The sequence below is a fragment of the Dendrobates tinctorius genome, unplaced genomic scaffold, assembly GCF_039654945.1.
Source record: "Dendrobates tinctorius isolate UK_male_01 unplaced genomic scaffold, ASM3965494v1 ptg000059l, whole genome shotgun sequence".
Classification (NCBI taxonomy): Eukaryota; Metazoa; Chordata; class Amphibia; order Anura; family Dendrobatidae; genus Dendrobates; species Dendrobates tinctorius.
Genome location: NW_027361727.1, coordinates 19,788,044 through 19,815,980, shown reverse-complemented (window position 1 = coordinate 19,815,980; position 27,937 = coordinate 19,788,044). Strand labels below are relative to the sequence as shown.

At 44.6% G+C, this 27,937-nt stretch overlaps 1 protein-coding gene across 1 annotated transcript in view; it reads right to left on the bottom strand.

Moving 5' to 3' along the window:
- Positions 1-27,937, bottom strand: part of LOC141092401 (receptor-type tyrosine-protein phosphatase beta-like) — a 239,049-nt gene that overhangs the window by 82,867 nt on the left and 128,245 nt on the right. Inside the window, exons 19-25 of the mRNA XM_073578524.1 lie at positions 21,137-21,409; positions 19,833-20,087; positions 16,832-17,101; positions 13,274-13,552; positions 2,867-3,124; positions 2,322-2,591; positions 1,514-1,786 (exon numbers count right to left, since the gene is read on the bottom strand). Coding sequence (XP_073434625.1) covers positions 1,514-1,786; positions 2,322-2,591; positions 2,867-3,124; positions 13,274-13,552; positions 16,832-17,101; positions 19,833-20,087; positions 21,137-21,409 — 1,878 coding nt within the window. The remainder of the gene's footprint in view (positions 1-1,513; positions 1,787-2,321; positions 2,592-2,866; positions 3,125-13,273; positions 13,553-16,831; positions 17,102-19,832; positions 20,088-21,136; positions 21,410-27,937) is intronic.

The window sequence follows — 27,937 nt, the reverse complement described above, 5'->3', positions numbered from 1 at the left end:
ACTACCGAACTATTAAGGGGATCCAACCTAGACCTAAAGCAGAGTAAGTGATTAACAAAGAAAAAATAAATAGACCAAAAAGCAGGGGATCACCCTAGGCAGGAGACAGCATAAACAATTCAAATTTTATTCAACACAGAAAAACAGACAAAAAATTGTTAAAGACATTAAAAATGGTCAAACATATGACACATACACACATTGCACAAAGCTCATAATAGAGCATACCACCTACCGCTAAACACTCCACAATGGGAAAATGACCCTAGGTCCACGTAAACAGCATACCAGAGTGTGAAAAAATATGACGAAGCCACTAAGCGTGGCGACGCGCGTTGGGTCTTTCCACTCTGCCTGCTCCACTCTACATGGGTTTTATAATATCCCTAATGTAAACATGTGCTGATCATTGTAGGAGGCCATTTCAGCCTATACCTTTCTCTACATGGGTTTTGTATATCGCTAATATGAACATGTGCGGACCATTGTAGGAGGCTATTTTAGCCTATACCTCTCTCTCCTTATTTCAGGGGCTTAGACCATGTGGGTTATTTGTATGCTTCATGTGTATTTTTGAAGCAGTGCAATATATGTTCTTAAAAGGGGGGATTTAAACAGTTTGCCTCTAATATATTCATTTTTATTGCACTCGGACAAGACACTTCATGAGTTATATATCTCTATCTGTGGTGACTTATGGTATTAGTATTAACCCTCTTTTCAGGTAATGAATTTATTGTCCACCTTTACTACACAGAGTGTGTTTTCTACCTTCTGCATGGTTAAATATTTCTATTTGAGGGGGTGTATTTTTTCACACTCTGGTATGCTGTTTACATGGACCTATGGTCATTTTCCCATTGTGGAGTGTTTAGCGGTAGGTGGTATGCTCTATTATGAGCTTTGTGCAATGTGTATATGTGTCATATGTTTGACCATTTTTAATATTTTTAACAATTTTTGTCTTTTTCTGTGTTGAATAAAATTTGAATTGTTTATGCTATCTCCTGCCTAGGGTGATCCCCTGCTTTGTGGCCTATTTCAATTTGTTACAGGATAAGGGAAGCTCCCCAAGTCCAAGTATAAAGTTATAATAAACTGTTTATACCTACAACATCTCATGGCATGTATCAGGAGTAGTGTTGTCATAAATTGATTAATATGACTTGATACATCAGCCACAACAGTAATCTATGGCTGCTGGACAGGAGCCCTGAGAACCACCTCCTACATGACAGCATCTTTAACTTTTCTTTTAAAAAGCCATCGTGGTGTGACATCATCATGTTGGCGTGATGCACAATTGAGGTCCCAAGCTGGCTAATCAAAAGAAGAGCTATGGATCCAGCCAAGTAAAATGTGGTTCTCAGGGATCCAGTCCAGCAGCCAGAGATTACAAATGTGGTCAATGGACCGGGTTGTAGGAATCAATTTACACCAACTCTAATCAGGAGCTTGACCAGTCACATCAACTCCTAAATCACAACATTATATTCATTCATTCCATACTCACTTGTGCAGGTCGTATTTGACACCGGGTCAGATTCAGTGCTGTTATCGGCAGCTCTTGTATAGACCATGAATGTATATGTTTCTCCCGGTGTCAGATTCATTATTGTCGCTGATTCACTTGTCACTATTGTATCATTTATCATTGTGGCTGATGAGTTGAAAGTCTGGACTCTGTAGCTGTAAGACGTCTGATACTCCTCAGGTTTACTCCACGCCAGAGACACAGAATATGAAGTCACATTACTGATCTGAAGAGATTTCACCGACATTGGCTCTAAATAGAATTAAAAAAAAAAAAAAAAAAGTTACAGAAATTTCAAACATAACTTGTCACTGCATCTATTTATTGTAAAAAAAAAAGTGATCATGAAATGATGATCTTGAGCATTTACACAATTTGTGTTTATAATGCACATGCTGGTTTTAAACAAGAAGTCTCACGTCTGCCTATGGTCCCCAGCTGGCTCTTCAAACTATGTTTTCACTGAAATTCCAGAGCATTTCATAGAAAAATATACCTGGCTGTTTTCATACAACCCAGGTTGGATTCATGCTGCACACTGTATCAATAGTCACATAATCTAGTAATACATCCATTTCATCAATAGGAGCCCCAGTTACAGGGGTAAATGCTCACTGAGGAACAACAGAAGCAGTGATAAACTGCTTCTGTTTTCCTCCTGGGTCCTTGGCTTAGTATAATAGTAAGGGAATGAACATGCTCCTGCTACATTGCAGTTCTGGCTCCTACAGACCACCTTTCTCATGATCAAGGATACCTGTTTTTTTAAAGAACACATAGAACCTACTTGTATAGACTGATGTGGTGACAGGAGAGCTCTGATACCCCCGGACTCCGACTGTTACCACAGTTATGGAGTAATTAGTCCCAGATATCAGGTTCTGGAGGGTGACACTTGTTGTGGGACTTGTCACAGATAAGGTAGTTGATGGAGATATCCCGTAGCTTATATTATATGTCTTATTCACACCGGTAATATTCACTGTCTCCGACCAAGATAAGGTCAGGTTCTTTGTCCCAACCGTGCTGATTATTAGGTTACTTGGTGGTGTTGGATCTGTGCAAAGAAAAATATAAAGCAACAAAATGTACTAAATACAGTATATAAAGAAAAAAAGGTTAAAACAATGAAATGCATATAAGAAATAAAATAGTTTACAATTACCTAGCCTGATCACGATTACTCTGTGTTGTATTGTGTGATGGAAAAAGAAAACTTAACGTGCATTTACTTTCTGTGTGATAAATAATAAAAGGAGGCTGAACAGAAAAGTATTTTCTTTAAATTGAGATGTAAATCCTCAAACAAAACATGAATGCTGTGATACTCACACGTGGCATTGGTCACTGATAGAGACGACTGGTTGCAGTTCCCACTCACTATCTGTACAGTGGCTGTATATTCTGTGCCAGGTACTAATCCTGTGAATATTGCTTGTGTGGTAGTGTTAGATACTTTCTGTATAACTCCTGACAGAATTGCGTTGTAATAATCCACTTTTGCTTTCGCTGTAGCCGGCGTCCAATTCACAACCAGAGAACTAACAGACAGGTTATTTACCACCGAGGTGATGGAAACTTGTTCAGCACCTAATAGAAATGATTTCAGGTTTAATGAATACTGACCAAGTATGTACATGTACAGTCAAGAAGAGATTGTAAAATATATTTATTAAATGCTAAATATTAATTTGATTCAAAAACTATAAAAACAGCTTTTATGTAACAACCAAGGGGCATAACGATCAGGGTCACAGAGGAAATGACCACAACCACGTGAATGAATGAATATGGCCCGCCGACGTCAGTGCTTTTTTCTATTCAGTTTCCTTGGATGCATATTCAGTTGCAATGCAGAGCAGAGAACCACTGGCACTCTGCACCACAAAAGCCATGCACATTGCAGGTGGCGCATGACGTAACTGGAATGCTACATCCCGGCCCCCTGAGTCAGCATTTTTTAATGCATTTTTGAAGAGTACCAGGACAGAGGACATTATTTTAGGATGGGGGCCAGGAAATAACCTACTGCCATGCGGCCACTTTGGGGCCCATGAGTCGTGGATGGGGTGGAGGTAGTACAGCCTTCCCCAGCCGGCTTCGCACTTTCTGGTCCTAGATGCCAATATGGTTGAAAACAATGGTGGGAGAGGGAACAGTCAGCTGATGCTCCCTCTCCCATCATTCCCCCTTCTGCATCTGAGCTCTGATGTATCAGCGCAGAGGGCACAATGACGTCACTACAGCACGCCCTCTGTGCTGAGCAGTTCAGAGGGTCATAACATGCGCTGTTGAGACCAGAGCAGAAGAGGAATGGGGAGATGTGAGTATTTATTTTTTATGTATGGAGGACTATGTGGTGCCCATAATACTGTATTGAGGACTATGTGGTGCCCATAATACCATATGGAGGACTATGTGGTGCGCATAATACTGTATGGAAGGCTACGTGGGGCCCACAGTACTGTATAAAGGGCTATATGGGGGCTATTTTACTATTTGGAGATCTATATGGGAACCATTTTACAATTTGGAGAGCTAAGTGGGGACCATTATACTGTTTAGATGGCTATGTAAGGGCCATTATATTGTTTGGAGGGCTATGTGAGGACCATTATATTGCTTGGAGGGCTATGTGGGGGCAATTATACTGTATGCAAGCAATTATACAGTGTAAAGGTTTTTGTGGGGTTCATAATACCATGTAGAGGGTTGTCTGGGGGTCAGTATGCTGTTTAGAGGTCTGGGTGGAGGCCTATATACTATTTGGAGAGCTATTGTGAGTCAGTATACAATGTGGATGGTTGTATTGGGGCCAGAGCCATCATACTGAGTGGAGGGTTGTAGGGGTCATTATACTGTATGGAGGGCTGTGGCGATTAAAGTTGGGGCATCATACTTTTCCGGGTGAGGATTGAGGGGGATGAGGGTACAATAGGGTCATCATACTGTGTGTCTGGAAGGTATTGTAGAAGAATTCACTGTGGGTTATCATACTGTGTTTCAAGGTGACATAGTTGGCATCATACTTTATGGGGGCAATACAAGGGCAATCTAGGGGCTTCAATAGGAGTAAAATGACTTTGTAAGGGCTGAAACATGGATTTTTGTGAGTACTCACCGCAAAATCCTTTTCTCAGAGACGCTCAATGGGGGGACACAGATACTGTGGGTGTATGCTTCTGCCGCTAGGAGGCTGACACTAAGCGAAAAAAAAAAGAGGTTAGCTCCTCCTCCGCAGTATACACCCTCGCCCCTATTGCGGGTGGAAATCAGTTTGGTGCCAAAGCAGTAGGAGGACAACAAATCAGCCTTAAAACAGGTACAACATGTCCAAAGGAAAACACCACCCTTATATCAAATAAGTAAACACATTCATTTAAACAAGAGCCAACTGGCTAATAGGGTGGGTGCTGTGTTCCCCAATGAGCGTCTCGGAGAAAAGGATTTTACGGTGAGTACTCACAAAAATCCATGTTTCTCCTTCGTCTCATTGGGGGACACAGATACTGTGGGACGTCCTAAAGCAGTCCCTGGGTGGGAGATTGACTCACCGATCCAAGCTACATGCACCTCCTGTTTAAAGGTGCGCCACCGTTGCTTGGAGAATCCTTCTACCCAGGCTTGCATCCACCGAGGTCTGAGCATAGATATTATGTTTGGCAAATGTGTGCAGGCTGGACCAGGTTGCTGCCTTGCAAACCTGTTCCGTCGAAGCCTGATGCCGAAGCGCCCCAGAGGTGCCCACCGCCCGGGTAGAGTGCGCTCTGATCCCTGCTGGAATCGGCGTGCCTCTAATGCAGTAGGACTCCTGAATAGTCACACGAATCCATCTGGCTATGGTCGACTTTGGCAGCGAGTCCCTTCCTGCGTTCTTCAGGGAGCACGAACAGCGTGTCCGTCTGAGGAAAGGGTGCCGTCCGCGACACGTACCTCTGGAGGGCTCTTACCAGGTCTAACGTGTGAAAAGCCTTCTTCCACACGGTGCACCGGTGCTGGACAAAATGAAGGCAAAACACCATCTTCATTGATGTGAAAAAGATGACACGACCTTCGACAGAAAAGGAGGGGCTGGTCTGAGGACCACCTTATACCTATGGAAAGTGAGGAACGGAGCTCGGCAGGATAGAGCCGCCAGCTCTGAAACCCGCCTGATGGAAGTGATGGCCACTAGGGGAACAACCTTCCAGGAAAGGTACCTCAAAGCGATATCCTGAAGCGGTTCCAATGGAGCTTCCTGCAGAACACTTAGGACTATGTTAAGAACCCAGGCGTCCATCGGCGCCATATAGGGAGGTATCAAGTGGGGACACTCCCCGGATGAAAAGTTTTCACCTGCAAATTGGTAGCAACCCTGCACTGAAACAGGACGGATAAGGCCGACATTTGTCTCCTGCAGAAACCTGGGGCAAAGCCCGAGTCTAATGCTCTACCGACTGAGCTATCCGGGCTCTCTGAGCCCGACTGGAGAAAAACCAAGATGTTGGAGATCGAGAATCTTAGCGTAGAAACACCATGGCCTCGACACCAAGCAAAGAACACCTTCCAGGTGTGGTGGTAAATTCATGCTGAAGCAGTCCTCCATGCGCTAATCGTTGTAGCGACCACCTTGCTCCCGAACCCTGCCTGGGTTAGAATCCAAGATTCAACGGGCCTGCCGTCAAACACGGGGTCCCTGAGTTCGGGTGGAAAATTAGCCCTTGAGACGGTAGATCTGGGCGCTCTAGCAGGCGCCCAGAAACATCGGCGAGCAGCTGCCTTAGATCTGCGTACCACGCTCGACGGGGCCAGTCTGGGGCCAGCAGAATCGCCGGCCCCCCTTCCATCTTGATCCCTTTGCTGACTCTCGGGAGTAGTGGCAGTGGGGGAAATAGTTATGGGAGGCGAAACTGGTTCCATGGCAGAACCAACGCGTCCACCGCGAATACCTGCGGGTCCCTGGCCCGAGCGACATATGTGGGCACCTTGGCATTCACTCTGGAAGCCATCAGGTCCACATCCGGAGCTCCCCACAGTTGACAAATCTGTTGAAGAACTTCGGGATGTAGAGACCACTCTCCGGTGCAAGACCCTGCCAGCTGAGAAAGTCTGCCGCCCAATTTTCCACGCCCGGGATGTGGACAGCCGAAATCACCAAGTGGTTTGCTTCGGCCCACTGAAGAACGTGCTCCACCTCGCGCATGGTTGTTCTGCTGCGGGTGCCCCTGACAAATTATGTAAACCACTGCCGTGGCGATGTCCGATGGAATCCGGACGGGGCGGCCTGCTAGAAAGTGATGAAACTTCTGCAGAGCCAGCCGAATTGCTCGTATCCCCAATAAGTTGATCAGGAGGCGTGTCTCCTGTGGCGACCACCGTTTCTGGGTTGTGTGGTGGCGAAACACCGCTCCCCAACCGAGGAGACCGACGTTGATTGTCATTATCAGCCCATGACATGGGGTGAAAGGTTTCCCCTAGGCCAGAGAGGAACTGGTTATCCACCATCCGAGCGACTGCCTGACTCGAGAGGACAGTTTTCACCGCCGATCGAGCGTGAAAGGATTCTTGTCCCAGGCTGACACGAGGCGTGCTGCAGGGGGTGAAGGATGGAACTGGACGAAAGGTATCGCTTCGATTGCTGCCACCATTTTCCCTAGGATCCTTATCGCGGATCGGATGGTATGAGGGACTGGTTGGCGTAGTGTCCGGACTCCCTGCCAGAGACTAGCGCCCTTTCCTGAGGGAGAATTATCAACCTTCAGCAAGTGTCGAAGATCATTCCTAGGAAGGAGATCCTCTGAGCTGGCACAAGGGATGATTTCTTTGCACTGACCAACCATCTAAGCGGCAAGGGTATCTAGCGTGATGTTGACACCTTCCTCACATGTCCGTATTGACGGGCCCTTGACCAAGAGGTCGTCCAGATAAGGCAAGACGACTATGCCTCGAGAATGCAGTGTGGCCCTGACAATTGCCATAACCTTTGTGAACACTCTGGGAGCCGTGGCTAGCCCGAAGGGTAGCGCTACGAACTGAAAATGCTGAACGCTGATGGCGAAGCGTAGCCACCTCTGATGAGGAGGAAAAAATGGGAATATGCAGAAATGCATCCTGGCTGTCAATTGAGGCCAAGTATTCTCACTGCTCCATGACCGCTATGACTGAACGGAGACTCCATCCGGAAATGTCTGATCCTGACGAAATTGTTCAGAAGCTTTAGGTCCAAAAACAGGCCTGACAGACCCGTCCTTTTTGGGAACCGCGAAAAGGTTGGAATAAAACCCCTGAGCTCTTCCGTGTTCTGGCACTGGAACAATGACTCCGTTGTGCAGGAGCGACCTGATGGCTCCCAAAAGAGCCCTTACCTGGGTATCCACCCTGGAAGCCGGGAAAGAAAAAACCATCTTGGAGGTTATCTGACAAATTCTATTTTGTAACCTGAGGACACATTCTTTTACCCATGCGTCGTGAGCGATGTTGGCCCAGACGTGGTGAAAACAGAGTAGGCGGCCGCCCACTTTGCTGGTGTCGTCTGGTAAAGATCTCGAGTCATTTGGCCGATGATCCTTAGGATCTGGGTCCCCTCGATCTGGCCTGTTGAGCACGCATTCTCCCCAATGGGTTGGCTCTATATGACCTGCCGCTCCCTATCCTGATTGGGGCGGCCTGAGGTGGTGGAATTAGGCCCCGTAGTCCACCCGGAGTCTTTTAACGCATGACCCCGGACCGGTCTCCTATTCGGGTCCCGGACCAGACTCGGGCTGCTTAGCGGCCTCCACCTGACCAATGCCGTCACGCCCGGCCTAGAATGGCCGGCGGCACTGCGAAAGGCCCAAAAACGTGCCTGAACCGGGTGACGAAAAAACGATTTAACCTTCTGTTGAGGGAGAAACCCGCTCTTTTCTCCTGTGGAGTCGAAGATAAGTTGATCCAAAAATAGGCGGCCGCACTGATAAGGCAGGGAAGTCAAGGACTTCTTGGAGGTAGAATCGGCCCGCCATGTCCTCAACCATAGGGCTCTTCAGATAGAGATTGCATTAGCGGCAGCAAGTGTTGAACAATTGGCCGCATCCAGAGACGCATTCCATACATAATCTCCGGCTATCGTCATCTGACATGTGACCTCCGAGATCTCTGCAGGTAGATCCTGTTCCTGCGCAACCTTGCTTAATGTTTCTGACTATGATATCATAGCCTTGGCTACCCAAGTTGCTGCGAACAAGGGAGCGAGTGCAGACCCTAACGCCTCATATCCTGAACGAGCTAGGCTCTCAATAAGGCAGTCCGTGGGATCTTTAATCGAGGAAACCCTAGGGACAGATAACAGGGTCTTAGTGGCCAGGCGTGAAACCGGAGGATCCACTATCGGGCATTCCATCCATTGTTTACGGAGGTCCGGAGCAAACGGATAACGCGTTTCAAGTGCCCTTTAACCCGAGAAAAATGCCATTTTGGACGTTCTCTGTGCCGCTGCACTATGTCCTCAAACTCAGGGTGAGAGGAAAAAATTCTGTGCGGCCGCTTCACTCGTTTACATGCCACTTTATGCCCCGTAGCCGCTGCGGTATCATCCTCAATCCCCAGGGTCTGATTGATGGCTTCTATGAGACTGTCCACTGTTTCACGTGACTCTGGAGTGTCCAGGTCAATGGGCTCGTCTGAGTCGCAATCTGAGGTCTGCTCGCTATCAACCACTGGTGACGGGGAGCGAGAAGCAGTTCTTACGGATGCTGAAGGCACCGGATGGACTGGGCGACACTGTGTGGATTCGTTTCCCCCGGGTCTGCCTGGAGTGAGGGCGGCCCCTGCAGGCCGGAGGCTCCTGTGAGGTGGAGGTTCCCTCTAAAGGCGGCGAGACACTGTCCCTGCCCCTATCTGGGGCTTGAAGGGATTCTATTGCTCTCGTAAGCGACGCCATGTACTGTGACAGTGATCGGGCCCACTCCAGGGGATTTGACACATTGGTCGTGGTCGCAGGGGAGGGCTCCTGGGCGCGTTTGGATTCGCAGGCTTCGTATAAATGCTTGCTCTGCGCCCACGAAAACGCAGCCCGACAAGAGATGCATGCCGCGTAAAAGAACGTGTGCGTCTTTGCTTTTTTCGGACATGCTGTATCTGTCCGCTGCTGGGGATATGGGGAAGAGGTAGCCCCTAGTCTTTCCCTATAGCATGGCCTCTCGGGCACCACTTACCCCAGTCCTGCGCCCCCCCAACCTGGATGCTTCCTTTAAATCGCGCGCCGACATCTGTAGCGCGCACCAGCCTGTAAAATCGCTCTAGGGGCGGTACTCCCACTTTGCGGCCTAGCCCGTGCTCAGAAGCCGGGGCCTCGATTTTTACCGCCGCCGAGTGCGGGGTGGACTGCCGGAAGTGACACACGGCCCGAGGGCGGAACTTTCGGCCGAAGCCGCGGCCTCAACTTTTCCCCTACCCGACCAGGGTGGGGGGGCGCGGTACCTAAAGTGGCGCTACTGACCGGCGCAGCGTTCCTGTCCTGACGGATCCAGCCCTTCTCTTGCATGGCTAGTGGACGCCGCGAGGCGTGCTGCGGCTGTGGGCTCCAGCCCGAAATCTTCGCAGGAGCCCTCCCCGACCCTCTCCTCATCGATGATCCTCTTCAGCCTGAGCGCAGGTATGTGAGGGGGTCTTTGATAAAAAAATAGGACGGTGCAGGCACCCTAGCTCCATCTAACCCCTTCAGGGGGTGAGGAGAGGGACCGTCCGCCACCTTGCAGCACCGCCGTCTAGCGTTGGTGGAGCAGTGGGGGCCGCACAGACTAGTCTTGTGCCTCTGTGCAGGCCCATGGTTTCAATACCTAGGGGTGGACAGGGCTAAGTCTGGCATAATGTCCCACGTCGCGGGAAAGGATACGTGGAGGGATACTCGCACGTGCTCGCCCGTTGATGGTTTGGGGAAATCGGATCCTTTCAATAGGATGCGTTGCCCCTGTCTCATCTTCATAAAATAACAAACAAAAATAGATGTCTGGGGAAAAGTCCCAGATATGTCCCTCGGTGCGGGAAAGTATACGCGGAGACGATACTCAACGCGTGCTCGCCCGTTGATGGTTTGGGGAGATCGGACCCTTTCAATAGGATCCGTCGCCCCTGTCTCATCTTCATAGTAAACTAGAAAAAAATAGTCTGGAGAGATCCAGACTGTGTGTGCCTCCATAGGACACTAAGCAAAAAACTGATTTCCGCCCGCAATAGGGGCGAGGGTGTATACTGCGGAGGAGGAGCTAACCTTTTTTTTCACTTAGTGTCAGCCTCCTAGCGGCAGAAGCATACACCCACAGTATCTGTGTCCCCCAATGAGACGAAGGAGAAAATTTGTGAGATATACTCTGCAGTGACCCTGCCGAATATTGGGTTTCTTTTTTTGGGGTGGGGAGGAAGGGGTCCCAATTAGAACTTCTACTATGTCAGCCATCATTTCTATGTACGCCTCTGGGGCCAGGATGTCAGCCATTATTACAGTATAGCTACCAATTAGAGAGGGCATTAGGACAAGATAGGAGCAAAAATGGAGATTAATATTACAAGATGGGGGCCAGCACGAAGGACATTATAGATGGGAGCAATTAATACAGTATAGGGGCCAGAGGAGAGGACATTATCACAGTATGGGGGGTATTATGACATCATAGGGGCAAGGATGGAGAATAATATTACAAGATTGGTGCTAGCACATTAGTTTATGGGGTCAAGTGGGAGACCCAACTGTAGGAAAGCAATTGGGAGACTATTACTGTATGGGGGCCACTAAGGATAGTTTTGACGATGCGGCGACCTCAACCCGTTGCGTTCGACGCGGGTCACCGCAGTGTCAAAACTACGCAAGCGGATGCATCCGCATAATCTACACGGCCTGCGTACCCAATGTTAAAGATAGGTACGCAGGACACATGCAGACGTAGGCGGAGCTGACAAAAGGAGGTGCGGCAGTGTGCGGAGCTAGACGGAGGAACTACGTAGCCCTCCGCAGCTCTGCCGAACGCAAATGTGAAGCCGGCCTAACTCCACAATGGGGGAATAATATTCCCCATTTTGGCCCATACATTATTAATTAATAGAGCTACATGGATTGAGGCATAAAGGGCCAACACTATTACGGTACGGGGGTAAAAATGGTGGAAGTTACTACTGTACTGTTGCCACTGTTGTATTTACGCACATGCATTACTATTGTATGGGGGAACTAAACAGGAATATTACTATAAAAGGGAACATATGCATTAATATTCTACGGGGGCCTCTGTGGGTGCCACAGAGGGTGACTTGTCTACTGTGAGGGGGTCACTGAAGTAGACATCACTGCTATGATATATTTTACTTTTGGGTGATACTGTTGCAGTGAGGGTAGCTTTTCTATGTCCCACCTTTTGACATTTTAACATGACGATACACTAAAGTTATTTTTTTTAGCCACATCAAATTTTTATTTCTTTACTATTATTTCTCGTCTGAGCAAGTAAATTAACTGTGGCTTCTCACATATGCGACGGACTAGGTTATACACATGGACAAAGTTACTGGTACCCTTCTGTTAAAGTAAGAAAAACCCACAATGGTAACTAAAATAACTTGAACCTTACAAAAGTAATTTCCAATTTAAACTTAAAATGAATATCTGAAGTGTGTTGAAATTGCAAAAAAAAAAATTGCAATTCCACAAGTGTTTTTTTGTGTTTTTCATTTACCATGTTCACTATATGGTAAAGCTGACATGGCAATAGGATTCTCCAGTTCTGCCCAAGTACGCAGATACCAAACATGTATAGTTTAGTGACCTGTAACATTTTCATTTTTCAGGATACGGGGCTATGCGACGGCTTGTTTTTTTTGCGCCCTGAGCAGACATTTTTACTGATACCATTTTGGGGTATATACGATGTTTCAATCGCCTCTTATTGCATTTTCTGGCATTCTGATTTTTTTTTTGTTACGCTGTTAACTGAGCTAATTTTTTTTCATTAGATCAAACTTGAAGACTTACGAATGCAGCGATATCAAATATGTTTATGCTTTATTGTTAATGGGGCAAAAGAAGGGTGAACTTGTGTTTTGCATTTTTTTATATTTTTAAAAGGTTTTTTTTTCACTTTTTACTGTATTTAATAGTACCTTTAGGGGACTTGAAGCTGTGATTGTCTGACTGCTTGTGCTATGTTTAGCTGAAATCACAATCTACTTCGGGCTGGAATTCACAGGAGGATCATGATGACAGGCATGGGAGTCATCAGCGGACTACAGACTCCAATGACAACCCATCGGCGCCCTGCGTTCACGTGACGGGTGCACCGATGTGCAGGAGGAATGACGTGCTCCCAGTCACTGCATGTCAAATGCTTCTGTCAGACACTGACAGTGGGATTTAACAGGTTAACAGCTACGAGCGGAGCTCTGCTCTACCCACGGCTGTTAAAAGAACATGAAGACTTATTAAATCAGCTATCATGTGCAAGGAAAGATGCGGGCTTGGCATTAAAGGCAGGGACATGACCTTTGATGTACATGTATGTCAAAAGTTGTGATGGGGTTAAAGAGTAAAGAAACATGTATTACTTTTTTTTTAAAAAATATTTGAGTGCTTATCTATTAGCTAACAGATTGGTGGAGGTCTGCATTTGAGACCCCAATAGATTTCTCAAAAACTCACCGGAGGGTGCTAGCTAGCTGACAGGAGCACATTTCCTACCTGAGCAGGCACACAAACCACATATCACTATTTTTAAAACTCTAACATTTTATACAAACCTGTGCAGATAGGCAATAGTGACACCGGGTCGGATTCAGTGCTGTTATCGGCAGCTCTTGTATAGACCATGAATGTATAAGTTTCTCCTGATGTCAGATTCATTATTGTCGCTGATTCACTTGTCACTATTATATTATTTATCATTGATGCTGACGAGGTGACATTGGTCTGGATTCTGTAGGTGTAAGACGACTGATACTCATCAGGTCTACTCCACGTCAGAGACACAGAATATGTAGTCAAATTAGTGATGAGCAGAGATTTCACCGATATCGGTTCTGAAGTAAACAAAATACAAACAAACCGTCAGTGCGGATACAAAATGATGGAGCTACATGTAGTATTATGTAATACTAACTACTGACCAAAATATAAAAAAGACGAGTTGCAAGAGTGCAGACTGTAGGCATATCAGATATTTCACAAACAGAAAGTATATGACTTGTTAGCAGTGAAAACGGTATGTGTCAAGGCGATGTAAACATGGCTTCCATTTCATAATCTGAACATGTCCATAGACTAATATACCAGTGTCAATTTTTCCATCAATTATGAAGAAATATTTTGGCATGTAATTATGACCCCTGCATATTTTTTTCTTCTGAAGAAGTACTCCAAGCAAAAATGGAACCTCCTAATCCTTTCTAAATATGTATGTGATGTAGTTTTAAGTGCATTAAAATACTTCCCAATTGCAGTCTCCCCCATTTATCAACAACACTCTGTTCCTCTTTTGCATCATATGACTTCAAATCAAGCCTTGCCGGACTCACCCAAGGGTTTCTGCGGACTGGACATCACTTTCATAATGCAAATCTAAGGAGCCTAGGTCTGAAGCTACATAGGTTTAAAATGGTGGATGTAGCACCACCCTACAAAGCTGGAAAAGATGAGGAGCGCTCATATAACCAAGAAGACAGGGATGCTGGAAACTGGAGAAAACTGAGATGTAAGTATTTTAACACCTTCCCAACACCTTCTCCTTGTTCCAAAAGCAATATTTTATTTTTTTTTATGTTTTCTGTCACACGTATGAGGACTTGTTTTTTGTAGGATGAGTTGTACTTTTTAATGACACCATTCAATTGGCCACACTGTACTGTAAAACAGGAAAAATGCCCTGGAAAATCAAGGAGGTCTGAATCCTATGGACACCAAGAAAAATTACCCCTCAAGTAAATGTGATGAATTTGAACTTTTTATTTACTTGAAAAGGTTTCATTAGAAAAGGGATCATAAAAAGGCATGAAATGGTGTTTATGCTCAGTGTATATTGGGGATATATGTGTACTCAGTTGTACTTGACATTTCTTATTGCTGGTATGTCACTTGTATTTGGATCAGCTCACTAGTGGGTTCTAATGTAGTTTTGGTGCCTTTTGTACTTATTAAATCTTTTATCTATTCTGTATTTTTCTCCACTCACTTGACATATTGACCTTAGAGCCCAGAAACTTGTTGCTTGTACTCAGATTTTAAAAATAAACTTCATATTGATTTGAACCAACTTGACTACAATGTGCTGCCCCTCCTTTGAAGAATACAATATTTTTAGTGGTTTTCTCTGGATACCAACTCCGCAAAAATTCTACCGTAATTTGAACCAGGAAAATGGGAGAAAACTTTATGCTCGTCAAAGGGTTTTTGCAGGCTAAAAAGGGGTGGTCCGATGACATCATTGTATAGACCATTAATATAAAAAATCAGTGGCTTCTGACATCTCCACGACAGCTGTTTCCCTGTCCGACACCGGACATCTCCACCGATCAGCTATTTTCCTGTCCGACACCTTACAGCCCCACGATCAGCTATTTTCCTGTCCGACACCTTACATCCCCACCGATCAGCTATTTTCCTGTCTGACACCTGACATCCCCACCGATCAGCTATTTTCCTGTCCGACACCTTACATCCCCACCGATCAGCTATTTTCCTGTCCGACACCTTACATCCCCACCGATCAGCTATTTTCCTGTCTGACACCTTACATCCCCACCGATCAGCTATTTTCCCGTCTGACACCTGACATCCCCACCGATCAGCTATTTTCCTGTCCGACACCTTACATCCCCACCGATCAGCTATTTTCCTGTCCGACACCTTACATCCCCACCGATCAGCTATTTTCCTGTCCGACACCTTTCATCCCCACCGATCAGCTATTTTCCTGTCTGACACCTGACGTCCCCACCGATCAGCTATTTTCCTGTCCAAAATCTGACATCCTCACCAATCAGCTGTTTTGCTCTCTTGTGGTGGGCAAATGTAAACAAGGAACTGAGTGAGCAGCACAGCTCCATTTATTGGGTAATGGCTGTTTCAAGACACTGCAGTTAGGCTCCTATTGAAGTGAAGTGTACAGGAACGGAGATACAGCCTCCAAAATTGTACACTACACAGTGAATGGAGCTGTGCTGTTCACGTTATTCACTGTAAAACTGCTAATATATGGAGGTGCTAAGTGTTGTACCAGTAACTATCTGATATTAATGGCCTATCCTAAGGTAATCATTATTATAAACCTAGAAAATCCTTTCAAGTCTAAAGGTGGTCATGCACATTTATAATGAATTTCTGATGATCCTGACGATTTTGGTGGGACTAGCTAATCACTTAAAGTCTTTTGGGAATATCCCGACTCATCACAGATTTGAGAATAAGAGGTTCAACAAGGATCAGCTTATTGAAATCTAGCAGGGGATAAGCCACGGCATAGCATGCATGTGCGGGATGGGCATCAGGAAGAGTAACTTTTGACTAATTGCTATCGAATACGTATGACCATCTTTAAACCTGCTTCAAGCTCCTGAATAAACAATGACACGCGTAAGGCTATGTGCACACGTAATTTTTTGAGCTGCGGATTTTTCCGCGCAGATTTGGAAAAATATGCAGCTCAAAAAGGGCTGCGGTTTAGCCCTGCGGTTTCACACCTCTACCTGGAGAAGGTGTGAAACCGCAGCCGATTCTGCACAAAGAATTGACATGCTGCAGATTGTAACCCGCGGAAAAATCCGCAGCATGTGCACTGCGTTTTTCAGTTTACCATTTAAAACAATGGTACTGTACAACGCACCTAAAGCTGCTGCTGCGGACCCGCAGGTCCAGAAACGCTGCATATCCGCAGCAGAATCCGCACCATGTGCACATAGCCTAAAAGGTAAAAAAAAAAAATAAAAAAAAACCTTTTACATATGTACAACACATTTGGATGCTGGAAAAAAAATATTTTCTTTTTTTGCCAAATATATGCATAAAGATTTTCTGATTTATCAGAGGAGCTCTTTTGTATGTACACGATATTCAGGATTATCTCACCCAGAATACAATGGAGCAGATTACTCAGAGAAACTCCTGACCATATTCTTTCAGCAGTATGGTTCATCATCAGCTCCTAATCATAATCTCATTTAGACACAACAAGGGTTCAAGAATAATTTTAAGTGTTTTTTCTCTTCTCCGTATTCTGCTCCTTCTTCATTTTCACCACAGTTTTCCTCATGTCAACTGACAACTTTTAAAAAGTTACTAAAAGTGCAAATAATAATGAAACCTACTTGTATAGACCGATGTGGTGACCGGAGAGCTCTGATACCCCCGGACTCCGACTGTTACCACAGTTATGGAGTAATTAGTCCCAGATATCAGGCTCTGGAGGGTGACACTTGTTGTGGGACTTGTCACAGATAAGTTAGTTGATGGATATATCCCGTAGCTTACATTATATGTCTTATTCACACCGGTCATATTCACTGGCTCCGGCCAAGATAATGTCAGGTTCTTTGTTGTAATTAAGATAAAGGACAACGTTCCAGGTGGAGTTGGATCTGCAGAAAAAGAGAGAAATACAGAGAGGTGAGAACATATCCAGCATGTGTATGATAAGGTAAAAGTGCCGGTAACTGAGGATCATAAAAAAGTCATGACTTAAGGCATTATTGATATCATACCTCATACCCAACTATAAAGAAACTGTACGACGTGACTTTGTGCTTGTTCACACGAGTGCAATCCAATAAAAAAAAAAAAAAAAAAAAAAAAAAAAAAATCGGATTGCACTCAGCCCAATTTATATGGGGCAGCGCATGTCTGCGATTGTTTTCTCATGCCGATTCCACATGCGTAGACAATCGAAGAATTCTGCAAATGTCTGCGAGAATCGGATTGCTCTCACCCATACAAGTCTATGGGTGCGTGTAACATCATACTTAACTTGAAGGTCAACCGAATGCAGTGCGATTCCTGCAGACGTCGGCATTAGAGGAGATGGAGAAATTACTTTCCCCGCCTCCTCCGCTACGATTCTCTCATGCGAGAGGATCGGAGCACAGTGCATCGACACTCGTCTCGAAGTCGCATCAGAGTTTGAGACGAGTGTCATCAGCATATTGCATGCAATGCTCTCACATCGGATACTATACGCTAGTGTGACTCCAGCCTTAGGGTTAAACAGCCACGGGAGCAATTAAAAGGATTCTTAATGAAACTGCAAATAACATTAAAATATTTATATTATTCACATTCTAATATGAACCAAACATATCAGTCGCAAACTGGCCACATCATAGCAAAATAGCTACAAAGGGGAGTAAAATGCAGGTGACTTTTTAATTTCTCCTCTTCGTTGCGGAGACGTTAGATTATAACATATATTATAACCTAAAATTTACAATCAACTGGGTGTCACTTCATCCCCTGCATGTGGTTGACCAATACTAACAATTTGCAGAAAAACTTTATGGTAACATAGAAGGAACACAATTTATGTGTATAGATATAGTCAGAACTGATTGGAGGGTTGGCAGTTTAATAAAAAGATGTCTAAACATGGAATAGAAGTCAAATAGATATTTTATTTAGACACACTAATCCCGAAAGGAATGAATAGCAAGACAGAGCCGTTTGTGTTTTTATAGCACCCTGAAATGGCTGCTGAATAAGTTCACACTGTCGGGAAGTGTGTGAGGCGTATATACACACATACATTTTTATTAATAGTGGGACAGATTCTTTCATTATATATTTATTTTAAAAAATAAACTTGAGTTTATTATATAAATGGATAAAAAATGTATTTTAATGTAATTCATTTTTATAAACTTACTAGCAGTTTAGGTTTAGTATTTAATTTCATGCATGGAGCAGTGTGGTGGATTCATAATGATGGTGAAATTATCAGATAGCTCATTACAAAATAAAGACTGCTGCCTAGTGTGGCTATAAAGATTCTAAAATGTATGGGATACGGCCTTTGGTTTCTATCGGCCTCTGTAGCTGCGCAAGTTTTGGGCTCTCTTCATGTTTATTTTCAGTGCAATGATCTATCAGAATATATCTCCACCACATGGATCATCACTTATTCTGAAGCCATCACCCTCAGATTTCACATCATTACGGATGGACTACTATAATGGACCACAACAAGTATGAACCATAACTTCATTTGAAGGTTGTTACTAGCACATATACACACCATAGTTTTATGTATTGCCCTTTAAGGCATTCATGAGCATTTGGTTAAATATTTATTGTATTCCATTGTTTTTTTCTGGAAATATTGAAGCATAATACATATATAGCTTGCTGTGCAATACACAAGGAAGTGGAATGAGGACTAATTTGCTAATCAAGCCACTTAGTAAAGTGCACTGCAGAGGGGGGTTATCCTTTAAAAAAAGCTTTTAATTGTTCCTGCAATTAAGCAGGGCCATAGGAGGATGCAACCTGAACAGGGCCATTCACCAAACAGCTCCTGATGAGTAGAGGGCTGCAGACTCCTCCAGAACTGGTAATCCTGAGGGTGCATCCAGACAACCATATGAGGGTGGTTTCACATTTGCGTTTAAGGCCGCAGCGTCGGCCTGCGCACGGACGCCGCTAAGCCCCGCCCCCTGCCGTGCCTCCGCTAGTAGCTCCGCCTACGGACGCATGACGCTGGATGCGTCCTGCCTCCCCTATCTTTAGCACTGGGGACGCAGGCCGTGCGCAGGCATGCGTTTGGTGGCGCATGCGTCCTTTTGACGCTGCGCCGACCAGCGCCAAACGCAACAGGTTGCAATTTGGTGCGCTCGGCACAGCGTCAAAAGGACGCATGCGCCGCCAAACGCATACCTGCGCACGGCCTGCGTCCCCAGTGCTAAAGATGGGGGACGCAGGACGCATGCAGCGTCATGCGTCCGTAGGAGTAGCTACTGGCGGAGGCACGGCAGGGGGCGGGGATTAGCGGCGGCCGTGCGCAGGCCGACGCTGCGGCCTTAAACGCAAATGTGAAACCACCCTAAATCGGTACCCAGTGAACAGACTGGCAGGCGGCTCTCCCAACCAGAGCGTGAGAGCTGCATACAAATATATGAAGCGGTCACACTCAGGTCGAGTGAGCCACCGGCCAGTCCGAGTATTGCGTTCCGATCTCGATCCGATTTACCCGATTGTCAAACTGTGACCCAACTCAAAACAATACACACCTTCCATGCCATTTCCACCACTCTAGTCATGGTCATATCCACCTCACTATGTACTCTGTTCCCTCTTAATTAAGCCGATCCTGATGATACTCACATGTGGCCTCTGTCACTGGAGCAGATGTCTGGCTGCAGCTCCCACTGACTGTCAGTACAGTGACATTATATTCTCTGCCTGGTAGTAATCCAGTAAAATTCACTTGCATACTCGTAGTTTGTGTTATCTTATTGATGGCTCCTGTTACACTGACTGTATAATTATCCACTTTTCCTGCTGGTTTTATCCATGAGGCTCCAAGAACATCAACCAAATGGTAATTATTCATGGTAATGGTGGAAACTTGTCCAGGAACTGAGAATAAGATCATTAACCGCAGACAGGTTAGTTATACAGCGGTTACTTATGGTATAATGTAATTAGCAGGCCTGTGGCACAGTAAGTCAGGAGGACAGCGGGGGGGGGGGGGTCAAGTTCAAGATTTCAGGCAGAAGCAGAAAGCAAGAGAAATGTCACAAAATTAAAGGAAGTGCAAATAACCATCCAAGGGGTAAACAGCAGAAAAAAAAAAAAAAGGTTAAATAAGCTAGGTAAGTAACCAGCATATCAGATAGTAATAACTGCATCAGGAGCAGTAATACAGCACAACAGCTGGTACTTGAACAGGGGACACATGAGGAGTTAAATAAGGCGAATATGTTGCTGGTGCTTTTGGCCACTGAGCCCTGTCCTGCCGTTGGTCCTGCTAAATAACCCAAGACCTAATTTGAATATACTATGAAAGTACAGTGAATTAATGGAGGAGCAGAATGTGACTATGGGGGGGGAAGTTTGGAGAGCGGTGTCCACTCTGCCGACAAAAAGAATAGATTCTTTTGATGAAGAGCCAATTGAAGGAAAATCCATCCAGCAATGATATAAGTACCTCCCTTCAGGCAGAGGTAATAGGCAAAGTGTTAAGCAGAGCTGAGGGGCACATCCATGCTATGGCCATTGCGCACAGATGTGCCCCTCCCCTCAGCGTTGCTAAACATTTTGCCTATTACCTTTGCCTGCACATTTCCTTTTCCAATCCATTCTGATGAATAATGGTCTGTAACGTCAATTTATGCAGTGGATTGCTTTGTAAAATACAATAAATTACATGTATTTATTGCATTTTTGGAATTACAAGGTCTGTATGTTTTTTTTTCATTATCGGAGTGGAATCCTACTTGAGCACGCTTTTTTTTTTTTTACAAAGGTGTGCTGTGCAACCCTAATTTTTTCTGCATTAATGGAGGACTTTGGCAATCTGGTGAGAGAATTTCCCTGAACTGTTTAAATGACATATATTATAGATATTGTATGTATCACGAGCTTCGACACATAATTCATGTTTTACAAATTCTCTGCATCCTCACCTGTGCAGGTGGTGTTTGACACCGGGTCGGATTCAGTGCGGTTATCAGCAGCTCTTGTATAGACCATGAATGTATATGTTTCTCCCGGCGTCAGATTCATTATTGTCGCTGATTCACTTGTCACTATTGTATCATATATCATTGTGGTTGAAGAGTTGAAAGTCTTGACTCTGTATCCGTAAGACGTCTGATACTCATCAGGTTTACTCCACATCAGAGACACAGAATATGAGGTCACATTACTGATCTGCAGAGATTTCACGGATATCGGCTCTGTAATAAAATAAATACAAACAATCAGTGTGGATAGAGAATGAGGGAGCAGTATGTTGTATTATTCTATGGTAACCACTGCCCAAAAAAAATAAAAATCCAGAGTTGTAATTTGAGCCATGAGGGGAATGAAGCCCTCAAGATATCAGAACCATATTCAGATGAACGTTGGCTGAACATCACTATCTAAAGGTGTATGGTCATCTTAACACATCAACACAATATCACATACATATACGTGTGTCATGCTGCAACAATCTTCGGTAAGGAAGGGGGACATCAAACTGTGCCTGGAACTGGGACCCCAACTATCCCTGTCCCAGGGGTACTCTTAAAGGTGGAGAGGCCCGAGTCTCCAACTTTACTATGCTCCTGCTAATGTCCTGACTCCTAAGCTGTACCCTCCCACTCCCCCAGAAGGCCTGCGACAGATATGTTAGTATATAAACATGTACGACAAACAAGAATAAAAAACAACTTAGGCTAGTTTCACACTTGCTTTTTTTTGCAGCGCGTTTTTCCCGCAAAAAAACGCATTGAAAAAACGCATACATAAGCATACAACTGCTGCGTTTTTTTCAAGCATTTTTATGAGCATGCATGAAAAAAACGCAGCGTTTTTATGCGTTTGTATGCGTTTTTAGCGCGTTTTTACCGCGTTTGCGTTTTTTTCCAACATTTTTAGGTGGCCCCTCACACTACCCAAACCATGACTTTACTAACCCTGACCCTAACCCTAACCCTGACCCTAACCCTAACCCTGACCCTAACCCTAACCCTTAACCAAATCATACTTAACCCTAACCCAAACCCTAAACCCTAACTAACCCTAACCCTGACCCTGACCCTAACCCTTAACAAAACCATACTTAACCCTAACCCTGACCCTAACCCTGACCCTAACCCTTAACCAAACCATACTTAACCCTAATCCTGACCCTAACCCTAACCCTAACCCTTAACAAAACCATACTAACCCTAATCCTGACCCTAACCCTGACCCTAATCCTTAACAAAACCATACTTAACCCTAATCCTGACCCTAACCCTGACCCTAACCCTAACCCTAACCCTGACCCTAACCCTAACCCTGACCCTAACCCTTAACAAAACCATACTTAACCCTAATCCTGACCCTAACCATGACCCTAATCCTTAACAAAACCATACTTAACCCTAATCCTGACCCTAACCCTGACCCTAACCCTAACCCTAACCCTAACCCTGACCCTAACCCTTAACAAAACCATACTTAACCCTAATCCTGACCCTAACCATGACCCTAATCCTTAACAAAACCATACTTAACCCTAACCCTGACCCAAACCCCAACCCTAACCCTGACCCTGACCATAACCCTAACCCTAAACCCCCTTAACTAACCCTAACTCTAACCCAAACCCCTAAATTCCATGGTTTAAAAAAAAAAACGCATATGCAAAAAAACGCATACATGAGCATGCCAGTGCGCACATATGCGCATCCATAGGCTATAATGGCCATTTTTAGCGCAAAACGTGCGCATATGTGCGCATGCGCTTTTTTGCAGGGCCAAAAAATGCAACATGCTGCGTCTGGAAAATCCCAACGCACACCCCAAAAAAACGCAGCGCATGAAAATCGCATACATGCGCTTACCAGCGCGCAGGTATGCGCACCCATGTTAAATATAGGGGAAAAAACGCATGCGCAGGTGTGCGTTTTTTTCCAGCGCTAAAAAACGCAAATGTGAAACCAGCCTTACATACAAAAAAACTCACCGAGGGTAGAGAGGAACAAAGGGAAGGATAAGAATGTACAGACCAAATGGGAATAGGATAATGAAAAAAATCATACAACAATCTCCAGCAGCAACTACAAACTCCAACTTTAGCACACCAACTCCAGCAAGCCAGGTAGTAAACTTTCACAGGCAGGGATAAGACGGTCTGACCAGGTTTTATAGAGAGAAAATGAGCAGATCAGGATCAGTTGTGAGATGGAGCTACATGTCTCTAACCAGCAGACAAAAAGTTGTTAACCTCTTCAGCGCCAAAAGAAACAAAGTCCATTTAATACGAGGAACAAAACACACAGGTTAAATGGAAGACCTGTGATTCACAGTACGTGAAGATCACCTAACCCCAGACCTCGCAGGAGGACATGACACACTTGTGACAGCACTCCTCCCTTCTACAAGGGGCCACAGGATCCTCAGGGATGGTTTTATCTGGTGGGCCAAATGAATGGACCATATCAACCTACTGGCATTAAAGGGGTATTCCCATCTCCAATATCCTATCCCAATATGTAGTAAGTGTGATAATATTAGCAAATATCTCCAATTAGAAATGTAGTATAGTTTTTCTAATTTGCAATGTCTCTTTCCTGATGTACAGGCATTGCAGGACCTTCGGTATCCATGGTTGCGACCACTAGCAAACTAAGGTCCTGCAATGTCTTTACAACAAGAAAAAGCTAGGAGGCATTTAGTTAAATGTGTGTTCACTTGCAAGGTATCTCCAGTCCCAGCCAATAGCTTGGAGACATCTTATATATAAGACACCCTCTCCAATAGGGAGATACCCGAGCAACTCCTATAGTCATGTTTCAGGTGGTTGTGTGTACACAACTGTATGTTGCCAGGTCCCACCATCTCTCATGACATCACTGCCATAAGCCTCCAGTTATAGGCACACCGAGGTCAGTTGCTGGACGCAAACTGGCTGTAATATATTTCAGATGAATGTGCGTCCGAGGATGCAGATTGAGCTGAAAAATTCACTGGTGTCAGCGGCCTCACTCCACCTCTGGACCCGATGCAGCTGCTCTGAATTTGTCTGCCTCGAGAATGAGACATATTGCATATATTTTGATGCTGCTTAGAGCTGCAGGGAAGGGGAGATTTAGTTTCTGTTGATGCAGCTGCATGATTTATGGCTGCTGGACAGGCTGAATACATGTGTGGAATGCCTGTTTGTTAGGGAATTCCCACGTGTATTCAGGCTGTCAAAAAGTCGCAAATCATGCAGCTGAGGTGACAGAAACTAAATCTCCGAGCACGCCAAAATACTCTGGAGGCCACCCAAGCAACAAGTATACTCGCTCTTCACTAGTTATGATGACAGCAGGGGGGGGCCTGCTGAAATCCCCAGTCAATGCCATTTTGGTCCTCCCCTGAAGCTAAACTATATGCTGAGCTTCAAATAAGACCAGGATTTACAATATATGCTCGAGTACAATGGGCATTGGCAGGTTCAAGACCACTCTAGGGACTAAAAAATAAAATATAAAAAATATATACAAAATATATTAAAAAAAAAAAATGTTGAATCATCCCATTTATTCCCAATAAAAATAAACAAATATATATATAAAAAAAAACATTTGATACCACCACATTCTGATCAAAATATGAAGTTACGGTAATTAACCCAAATTGTAAATGCTGTAAACAAGAAAGACAATCAAAACACTGAAACTGCATTTTTTTTTGTTCACCACTCCTTCGTAAAGAAAAATGCAATTAAAAAAAAAGATTAAAATGTCAAGTGTACCCCAAATTCAGGTCACTAAAAAAGTCAGCCCACAAAGTCCTTACCCAGGTCAATCAAATGGAAAATAAAAAATGTTACGAGCCTCAGAAAATGGCAACAAACCCAGTTTTTTTTTCTAACACAAAATTTCTGACATTTTTACCACTTAAAAAAATGGATACAAGTTTGGTATCGTTGTAACCATATTGACCTGTAGAACAAAGATTCAGAGCAGATTGAATCACAAATTGTACACTATTAAAACAAAATCCCCCCAAAACATGGCAGAATGACAAAACGTTGTATGTAGAATATTATAATAATAATAATATAGTAAAAAAGTCACACCAAGGGTGCACTGATGAGCCCTCATTTACATATTAAATAAAACGTGTTTTCTCAGCACCTAAAAAGCAGTAAATTCACTACATGACACTGCTAACCATTTAATTGGCGTTTTGGGGGTGACACATTTCCTTTAACACGTGGATGAACAATGACGGGTCTGCAGGATACAAAACCTTTCTACGCTTACCACTAAAGTAGATTTTTTTTTTTGGAATCAGATAGATTTTTTAATGAAATTCAAACAAAGAAACAGATTCCAGACATTACAATGTCCAACAAGGTTACATATTTTCAATTACAACGCATCCCCTCCCTCCCCCTCCTTATGGAAACATCAGCAACAAATACTCAGAAGTACGTCCTCCTGTCGGGATCATCGTCTCTCCACCCATGGTGTCCACAATGCGTTGAACGTTTTTTCCTTTTTCCTTTTGGCATAAATACCTTTATCCATATTTACAATACAGTCTGATTGTCTAATAAATTCTTGTATTGTCGGCGGTTCTTCACTTATCCATTTGCGAGCAACCTTGCTATCGCCAATTTGAACTGAATTTGAATCTGAATCTCCTCCACATAACCCAAAATACAGACCACAGGATCCCTCTCAATTCTACAGTCATACACTCCCTCTATGGTGTTAATAATCGCTGTCTAGTATGAGAACAGTCTGGAGCACTGCCACCACATGTGTAAGATCCCGACCCCAACAGTCTGACAACGAGGGCATCCAGAAGTCCGTCTCAGTCCTGCCCTATATAGCCTTTCAGGGGTCCTGTACACTCTATGGAACACATATTTGTGAGTCTACCTTGCTCACTCAGTGACAATTGGGGTATGTATTCCATAATCGCCTCCCACTTATCCTCTTCTATCGGTCTCAATTTGTCTTCCCACTTCTCTTTAGCCTTAATGGGGTAATTGATTAAAAAGGTGTGCATTAAGTCCTAAATACCTGACATAACTCCTTTTGTTCCCCCATCACTACACACATAGTCCTCCAATAAACCTTTTTGGACCCTCATAGAAACCGACTTACTCCGCGCTATATAAGCGTGACACAGCTGTCTATACTGAAATCCACAGGTCTCAGATAACTCATATTCCTCCTGTAGTTTCTCAAAAGTCACTAATCCCCATGAGTCCTGTAACTGGGCCATGTATTGAATTCCTTTCCTCATCCAGTTTTTAAATTCCGGCAGTTTTTCATTTTGCCATATAGCGGAGCAATTAGTCAGGTCCTCCACTACCCTAATCCTTTTAATCTCATCCCACAGCTCATGTATCAGGGCCAGAGTGGGGCATGACAGACCCAGTTTTCTAAAACTACCTGCCTCCAGTCCTTGAGCCAATGAGTCTCTCCCCAGTACCCAAGTCTATATTCGCCACACTGAACCCGTGCCTTCTGTCTCTCTTCATCCCCTCAGATGTTGGCCCTGAGCTGCTAGATAATAAATCCAAGGACTCAGGAGTGTTAGCACCCCCTCATCTTTGGGCCAATGTAATATTTCAAGTCAAATCCTCGGTTGTTTCCCCCCACACAGGATCCCCAAATATAGAATTGATTGTACGTAACCACCGTTTGGGTAACCATATGGGGGCATTGTGCAGCACGTACAACACGTGGGGCATCAGCACCATTTTAATCAAATTTGTACTTCCTACCACTGATAGATGTAATCTACACCACGCCCCCACTTTGCGTCTGAACTTACCCAATAACGGGATTAGGTTCAGATCTATATAGCTTGAGAGCGGGAGCGATACTTGAATGTCCAGGTACTTGAACTGCCGCACAACCGCCAACCTACTACCATCCCCCTCTATCCTAAGGTCTACACCATTACTATCCACAGCTAGAATGTTGTATTTCACCCAATTTAATTTTCAGGCCCGACATAGCTCTAAATCTTCCAAGGATGCTCATCACACGCCACAAGGAATCATCAGGGTCTTCCTGGATAAGCAGCAGATCATCTGCGTATAGAGCTATTTTTTCCTCTATAGGTCCATATTTAAACCCCCTAACTGAGGTTGCTTTTCTAATTGTCTGCGCCAAGGGCTCCACTGCCAACGCAAAAAGTAGTGGAGACAGCGGACACCCCTCTCTTGTTTCCCCTATGAAGAACGAAGTGTCTAGATGTCTGCCCGGTAACCCTAACCCTAGCACTTGGGGATGTTTACAACAGCCGTATCCAAGATATGAAGATTGGTCCAAATCCCAAGCACTTCAACACCTTCCAAAAATAGCTCCATTCGATGCTGTTGAATGCTTTACGTGCATTCAACAGCGGCACTACCACCCTACGACCCTCGTTATCTGACGGCAGCTGCAAATTAAGAGTCTACATATGTTTCTTGCTGTAGACCTATTCAACATTAATCCGTCTTGATCGGGGTGAACAAGATCTTGCACCAGACTCGTTAATCGGTTGGCCAGAATTTTGGCCAGAATTTTTGCATCCGCCGTCAGCAACGAAATGAGCCTGTAAGGACTCTGCCAACGTCGGATCTCTACCTTACATAGGGATGACCACTACCACAGCCTCCCTGATGGACACCGGCAGTGCACCACGCTCCAAAGCCTCCTCGAAAACCACCTAGTCTAGGTGCTACCATCTTAACCAACTGTTTATAGATCTTACCCATGAACCCATCCACCCCC